At 37.7% G+C, this 8,153-nt stretch overlaps 1 protein-coding gene across 1 annotated transcript in view; it reads left to right on the forward strand.

The window, feature by feature from the left end:
• The window catches only part of nfxl1 (nuclear transcription factor, X-box binding-like 1), a 116,330-nt gene extending 108,443 nt beyond the window's left edge, over positions 1–7,887 (forward strand). Inside the window, exon 22 of the mRNA XM_055636659.1 lies at positions 5,976–7,887. Coding sequence (XP_055492634.1) covers positions 5,976–6,149 — 174 coding nt within the window. The 3' untranslated portion in view covers positions 6,150–7,887. The remainder of the gene's footprint in view (positions 1–5,975) is intronic.
• Positions 7,888–8,153: the final 266 nt, after the last annotated feature.

The raw sequence follows: 8,153 nt of genomic DNA on the forward strand, positions 1-8,153 counted from the left end.
ACTGTAACCTGGACATTCTATTTTAGCAGCTAACCAGTGGTTTGCATCTTGCAGTGTAGCCTCTGTATTTAGTCCATGAAGTCTTCTGTGGACAGTGGTCATTGACAAATCCACACCTGGCTCCAGAAGGATGTTCCTGATCTATCGGACAGGTGTTTGGGGATTTGTCTTTATGATAGAGAGAATTCTTCTGTCATCAGCTGTGGAGGTTTTCTTTGGCCTGCCAGTCCCTTTGCAATTAGTAAGCTCACCAGTGCTCTCTTTCTTCGTAATGATGTTCCAAACAGTTGATTTTGATAAACCTAAGGTTTGGCTGGTGTTTCTAACAGTTTTATGCTTGTTTCTATGTCTCGTATGGCTTCTTTGACTTTCATTGGCACAACTTTGGTCCTCATGTTGATAAACAGCAATAAAAGTTTCCAAAGGTAATGGAAAGACTGGAGGAAAGACTAGGTGCTGAGAGCTCTCTTATACCTGCATTAAGGAGGCAATTAAACACACCTGAGCAATTACAAACACCTGTGAAGCTATGTTTCCCAAACATTATGGTGCCCTGAAATGGGGATCTCTGTATAAACACAGCTGTAAATTTCTACATGGTGAAACCAAAATGTATAAAAATACCCTTTAATAAAATCTGACAATGTGCATTTTAACCACATGTGATTTTTTTTTTTTTTCTATTACAAATCTCAAATTGTGGAGTACAGAGACAAATAAATAAATGATGGGTCTTTGTCCCAAACATTATTGAGGGCACTGTATTGGTGTGCATGTAGCACTGGCAACTATCTAGGTGTCTGATGGTTAACGTGTGTTGGTTATATTTGTATGATGATAAGTAATGGTGGTGGAATGCATTGAGTAGTATCCAAACATCGTAATGCAGCTGTTGGTTTCTGTGATTTGATGATGTGTTCAATGACTTTGCGATTAAACTTCCAGCTCTGCACCCACGCCCTTGGGGCATTGACCCTGTTGTCAATCCCTCTGGCAGTCTCCAGTTCACAAAATTAATAGGTCTACTCCTAGTCTCCATCTCTTCTGCTATTGTGCTGAATCTGAGTTACCAATTTTCATTCCTGGTTTTCTTTTCTACAGTGTAGTCTCCTAAAGCTTTGGAATGACTGCCTGCAGTGCATGTAGGCAGTGAATACTTCCTCATGAACTGCAGGAATAGCTTTGATTATGTTCAATCAGTTGCAGGCAGCTGGTGCATAGAGCCTCTTAAATTATTTTATTGTAAGCTAAAGTGCATTTGATGTTGTTTGAAGTCGATGATAATTTACATCGATTAAAAGTATTCAGAAATATGAACTAATTAAGCAATTAATAAGCTGTTTATTAATATTCAAAACTGAACCATTATGCCAAACTATTACATGTGCTCATATGAAAATTAAAATAACAAATTTGAGCAATTCAAAATGTAAATTAAATAAGACGTCCCTTAGACCATGTGGACTAAGGTTCAGGTGCCAAGACCAAAATCGCATAGCTGTTCAAGCAGTTGCCCCAACGCAAATGTTGGCATGGTCCCGTGCTGACATCAGATTGTGGTGAGAGGAATGGTGCTAGGCAGTGACTAGCAAGTTTAAAAAGTCCAAATTCATTCATGAGTTTTTTTCTTGGCATGAACTTGGGGGAAATGTTGGTAACTTATCTGCAAAATCCAGAATATTAACAGCAGAAATCACTGGCAGGTGAGGACAAAATGAAATCTATAGTCACATCCTTATCTGATGTGTTGACTGGAATAATCTATAAGTGCGTCAACGTAATTCAGTTGGAAATGAATTTCATTAATTCATCTGAGTTTCAACTGAGCAGTCAGTTTGGCCTATTTTTAATCAAAGAGAAATCTGGCAATTGTTCTTTAATGCATCTGAATATTGTGGACCGAAGGCCAATTTAAAAGTAAACGTTATCTGGTTTGATAGTTAATTGAGAATAAAGAGAGCAGGGGATTGTTAGAGGCGTGTTTATTATGGTGTTTAGAGAGTACTTTTACGTTTACATATCTATGGTGCTGTTGCAAATAAGAATTTCTTGTTCTGTTTCGGGTAATAAGCCAATAAACACTCATGACAATAAACTCACTTGAACTTGACTTGACTCTTGACTCTGGCTGCCTGTTCAGTGAATTGAAAAGATCCCACATCAGTATTTGAAGAACAACATGTTTTCCTGGTTTACTGCTCTATTATGTTCAACTAGGACCATTACAAATATATTTGTTGTTTTGGGGATCTTGAAAACACTTGACATTCCCTGTCTATATTTCTGCAGGGCTTGGGATGAGCAGCAATTTGTGTAAAATTTAGTAAAATGCAGGTAGTTTCATACTGCTGGCTTAATAATCTAGGCTAATATGAACCAATTGCGAGGTATGGAGCAAACTAAAATTGCCAAATTAGTTACGTTTTAACATAGTTATCATCATTGGCGATCACTCGAAACAAGTATGACTGTCCTCTCCTCTCCTTATGGATCGTCTACTTATGGATCTGCAGATGTCTGTAAAGGCCGATCTGCGATCCACACACCATAGTGTGAAGTGGGCAGTGGAGACTGGTGGTGGTTGGTAGTTGTCGGGCCTCCTCTCTCTCACGGTGCTGTCGCTTTGTCTCTGCAACACAGCGCAGCTCCGTTTCATGACGTGCAGCTCCTTCCTGCACGGATTTCCTCCAGGAGCGCTTGTCGAGTGCAATTTGCTCCCACTTGCTCGATGTGATGTGGAATTTCTTCAAACTGTTTTTGATGTTGACCTTGAAGCATTTCTTTGGCCCACCGGTGGCTCGTCGACCTTCCTTCAGTTGAGAGTGCAGGATATGTTTAGGGAGACGTGTGTTAGACATGCGGATGACATGGCCAGTCCATCAAAGTTGGTGCTGCAATATTGTTGTGGTGATGCCGGTCATGTTAGCTTCCTCCAAAACGCTGATGTTGGTGCGTTTGTCCTCCCAGCTGATCCTCAGAATCTTTGTAAGGTTCTTTGATGGTATTGTTCCAGGGCTCTCAGGTGCCTGCTGTAGATGGTCCATGACTCGGCTCCATACAACAGGGTGGAGAGGACAACGGCTCTGTAGACCAGCAGTTTTGTTAGAGCCTTTATGTCTCGGTCTTCAAAGACTTTTTCCTGAGTCTGGCGTAGGCTCCGCTGGCACAACTCAGGCGATGGTTGACCTCCCAGTCGATGTCAGCTTTTGAGGAAAGAATGCTGCCAAGGTAGGGGAAGTGGTCAACGTTTTCAAGAAGTGGTTTTATAGTGGGCTCGGTAGACAGCTGGTTGGGTGGAGGTTGATGTAGGACCTGGATCTTCTTGATATTTAAGGCTAGGCCCATGGCTCTGTATGCCTTGGCAAAGGCATTCAGGATGCCCGGGATGTCTTCTGTAGATGGTCTTCTGTAGCAGTCATCCGCGTACTGAAGCTCCATGATGGTGGTGTTATTGACTTTGCTCTTGGCCTTCAACCTATTTAACATAGTTATTATATACATTTTAAAACAGCATGAATTGTGCATAGCCAAATAATACAATTACACAATAAACTCCAAGAAAGGAAACTTAATTATCACCACTGGCTCTTTGTGTGCTAAATAGAGCAATGTTACAACATTTTAAGTCTGCAATTTATCCCAACAGATAAAGCATAAAAAGAAGTTTAATTTGACATATCTTCAGTATTAAAAAAAAGTTATGGCCATTTTCATACTGAAATTAGCATCTTGTTCCCTATTGCTTTTCCATTGACTTAGCTCAAAAGCTGTGATCGAGGACAGTCAAAAGCTCATAACTTTCTTAAACTTTCTTAAACATTAAGAGAACTGAATGAAATTTTCAGTTATTATAGATTGAAGCATTCTGAAACAAATATGAAACAATCTTACTTGGATGACCTGAAATTAAAGCATAATTTAGTTAGTTACCTAATTGTAGCTAATTACAAAATTCAATTACTAGATCTCGACATCTATCCATTTCTTAAGAAAAGGTTAAATAGCCTAAGTGTCCAAATAACATTCACACAAGAATTCACAATATAACATGATTTTTAAATTTTATTGTCATGAATTTATAGGCCAAATGGAAGCAATTTAGTGTTTAATTCCCATAAATTAATGGCCATTTTAATCATCTTGCGAGTGAGTTTTGTGGAATGCGATCAATTGGAACATTGCGGTTTGCGGTGACTTTAAACCCCATATCAGCAGGAAAAACACTGCCGGTTCGTATATTTACATAATCACATTTTTGCTGATTTTGATTAAAGTAATCATAAGAAGCAAGTTTATATGTAAAATAAATGACTTACCTTATGTTTTGTCCCGTACGGGAGATCCGTCCCGTTGACGGCATTAGAAGTCGCTTTTTTATTTTACTCCAGCCATTAAATTGTCCCACGGTTTAAAAAGAAAAAATTCACAGAATGGCAGTCGGAACGATTATTCAGCATTAGGTAGTAGCTTGAGAAAATATATCTAAATATATCTCGGGACAGGCAGGAGAAAACGGCAATTTAAACCCCCCCCCCCCCCCTCCCCCCCCCCCCAAAAGGCGCCAAAGTCGCGCACACGGCCAGTGGCAGAACTGCAGCGCCGCTGAAGGTAACTTTTGTAACATACCTAATAAATATTGCAATGAACTGCATATTTTGCTGATGAACATTATTTATTGTTTATTCAACGATATTGTATATAAAAACCATATTTTTGTCTCTAGTTCCCATTTCCAGTTTAAAAAAAACTATGATGTCTGGTCTATCTCTGATTCTGTATCTCAATTGTTGAGCATTTGCCCTGAAAACCAATTCCAGTAATGGCATCGTGATATTTACAGTTTGAGTAATCAGTGAATGATGGAAAATTAACAACTCGCCCACGTACGTCTAAATTTAAAGGCTAGGGTCAATGCTGGATGATTGTCATATTCCTAAAATCTTGTTTTGTTATCTAATCTTTCTAGCAACTCAGTCAAATCAGTTTTCTAGCTGTAATTTAAAAGGGAAGTAAAGGTAATATCCTCTGAATCATTTTCACTCTGGCAAGTCTAATAGCAGAGCATATTTCTATTCCTTTTTGCCAAAGTGGCAAGTTTGCACACATTCAGTAAAATCATTGGACGATGCTCAAGTGAAAATCATGGGCTAGCTTTTCTTTAACCTTGGAAATCAAAGGGTACTGATGCCATTTTTATTGTCACCAACACTATTCTGCCTGAGAAACATGAACTCCAGTTGCTGGCTTTCAAAAAAAGAAACAAAGTGCTGGATTAACTCGGTGGATTAGGTAGCATCTCTGGAGAACATGGATAGGGTGGCATTTTGGATCGGAGCCTTTCTTCGGTGATCATGGGGGCAGACGGGGGGGGGGGGGGGGGTGGAAACTGGAAGAGACTGGCCTGGCGTGTCATGTGTTTTCATAGGAAAATGGTTGGACAAAGGTAATGCTGAAAAGACAAAAGGATAGAAGTGTGAATTGGGGAGGGGAGAAATGTTTCCCCCAGGTGGGGTACAAAGCAGCAAACACGTAATTCTCTTGTGTGTTTGCTGTCTTCAATGTGAACCCACCTTAATTGGTACGTGACAATAAACTGACCTTGAAACCTTGATCTTCCCATCTCCACCCCTTTCCTCCTCTCTTCCTTCATCTCCTTAGTTCACTCAGCCCTTCCCACCCAAACCACCCTGGGTACTTTCCCCTGCAACTGCAGGAGATGTAACACATTTCCCTGTACCTCCGCCCTCTGGCAGTCCTTCCAGCTGAGACAGGTGCACCTCTTCTAAACTCATCTATTGCAACCAAATAATTGGCTGGGCTATTTTGCTTTGTTATATTTTGTATGTTGCCCATGGATAAGCTCTCTAAAAGTGATGAATCTGAAATGTATACTTGTTTTATCTCTCCTACAAGGTATCTTCAACATTTAAATTTTATTTCAAAGTAAATTTTGTTTTGTCTGGCATTTTACCCAGGTGGAATTAGAAGCCTTTGAGAAAAGACTAAAAGGCCGTCGTAAGAAGAACAAGAGACGGGATGCAGTAGAGACGAAAGAGACGGCTTGGCAGAAGTACAGGAAATACCTGATGATCCCTATCTGTGGAATTGTTCTGGCAATGCTTGCATTTTATCTATTGCAACTCAATTGATAAGATAAAAAGTCATGGTATGGCCATAGATAATTAGGAGGCAGAAATATCTATTTAAGAACTTTTTCTAAAATTACAGAAGGATGAATCCCATGCAAGGATTTTTTTAACTCAAATTTCCTCAAACCCTACAAAGATTTGAAAATATCAGCATTCATAATGTTAAAAATGATTAATGCATGTGGTAGTTCTTAACTTGAATTTGTATGAAAGCTGAGGTAACATTTTTTGTCTACTTAGATATGTTGTGATAAAATTTCATTGAAATCTTGAGCAAGCGGCTGGATCATATTCCTACACATATGGAAATTAAATTTGTTGCAAAAAAGGCTACTTATATAAATTATATTACAGCTGTTTATTTTATTTCTTCCTCTGAGAATCTGTGTTTAGACTGGCCAATTTAAAATATCCAATTTGTTTTCTTTGGCTAATATAGCATTTTTATTTTTTATTCTTTCTGTTTACTGTTCAGTGCAAGTGCAATCAAAAATAATTATTGTCAACGTAGATGACCCAAGCCAACTAAAAATCTGTAAATTGATAATCTCTCCTTGAATTATCGTTGTGATTTGAGATCAAACGAATAGTTGGGATTCTTTTGCACAGTTCGCACAGTGCTTTGAATGATCAAAATACAACAACAACTTGGAAAATAAAAAGCTTTGAAACATGGATGGTATTTTTCAAGCATGTAATCATTTAACATGTATGCCCATGTTGGCAAACTACCAATTTATCATGACCTTTGTTTCACCATCCAAAAGTAGATTTTGTCTTTTAGATCAGTGTTAAACTTTGTATTTTGATCCATTGGTTATGTAGTTCTATTTACTTTTTAATTAGTAATTTGAATATACCATTAATTTAAAAATAATTCAAAAATTGCCTAAAAGCAGACTGTAAATTTGTAATTTCTGCAGGAAATTACTGGTAAACATCAAATAAAGCATTGAGGGTATTTAATTAAGGAAAACTCAAATGGTTTACATTGTGAGTCATATTGTATGCCCTGAACTGGAATTTAATGGCATTCTGCTAAATGTTACCTTATTTTCATTGATATGTGATTTATTTGTTTTGGATTTATAGCAGTAATCTTTTCCACTGTACTGAGTAACTTTTGTTCTGCAGAATAAAACTGAAGATAATCCATTTACTAGAAAAGTGGCGTAAAGATCCTTTGCAATGTAATCAGTTTCCTTGTGCATTTTGATAAGGTGTCATTGCAGACCACGAGGAAGGAGAGCTTTATAAATGTCTGAGCTTTCTATCTACTAATTACTAATTTCTGTACTTGATTCTGTTAAGAAACTAAAGCTTTTTTTGAACTTGTACATCCATGAAGGATTTTACCTTGAGGTGTGTTAATAGGTTTTCTCATATTTGGATGCAATTTTCTTGACGTACGAAGATTGAATGAGAAATATGTTGTGAAGTTGTCAAGAATTGCAAGCCACTTTCAGTTTTTAATTTATAAAATCAATTTTTTCCACTTTCCAAACTTGTTCATTGAAGTTCTTTGTAGGGTATCATCACCTAAATTCAAACTATGTATTCAGAATACTAGAAAATGTTTATTGAGTGATCTTGGCACATTTGTTACAGTCTCCCGAGTACAACCCATACAAATACTAAATTTGGTTAAAAAAAATCTTTGGATAAGCCTTCCTGTTTAATCAAACTTGTTAATTAACAGTAATCAATAAACAAATTCCAGTGCTTAACCAGGCTTGGGGTTTGATTGTTTTTTCTATCTACTGGAATTATAAGCTCTAGTTTTACAACACAACACTGCAAATGATGTAACCCCTAAAAATACTGACGAATCGTTTAATTTGTTTGATGTTTTTACTAATCCTTTGATTTTTTTTGTAGGATTAGCACTACCTTACAGTTTTACAGCAATGCCCACAGTGAAATAATCCCTAATATGACTTCATCTTGGTTTGGATTCTCTTCAGCAAATCAAGAGCATACAGTGCCCTCCATAATGTTTGGGGC

The sequence above is a fragment of the Leucoraja erinacea genome, chromosome 1 (assembly GCF_028641065.1).
Source record: "Leucoraja erinacea ecotype New England chromosome 1, Leri_hhj_1, whole genome shotgun sequence".
Lineage (NCBI taxonomy): Eukaryota > Metazoa > Chordata > Chondrichthyes > Rajiformes > Rajidae > Leucoraja > Leucoraja erinaceus.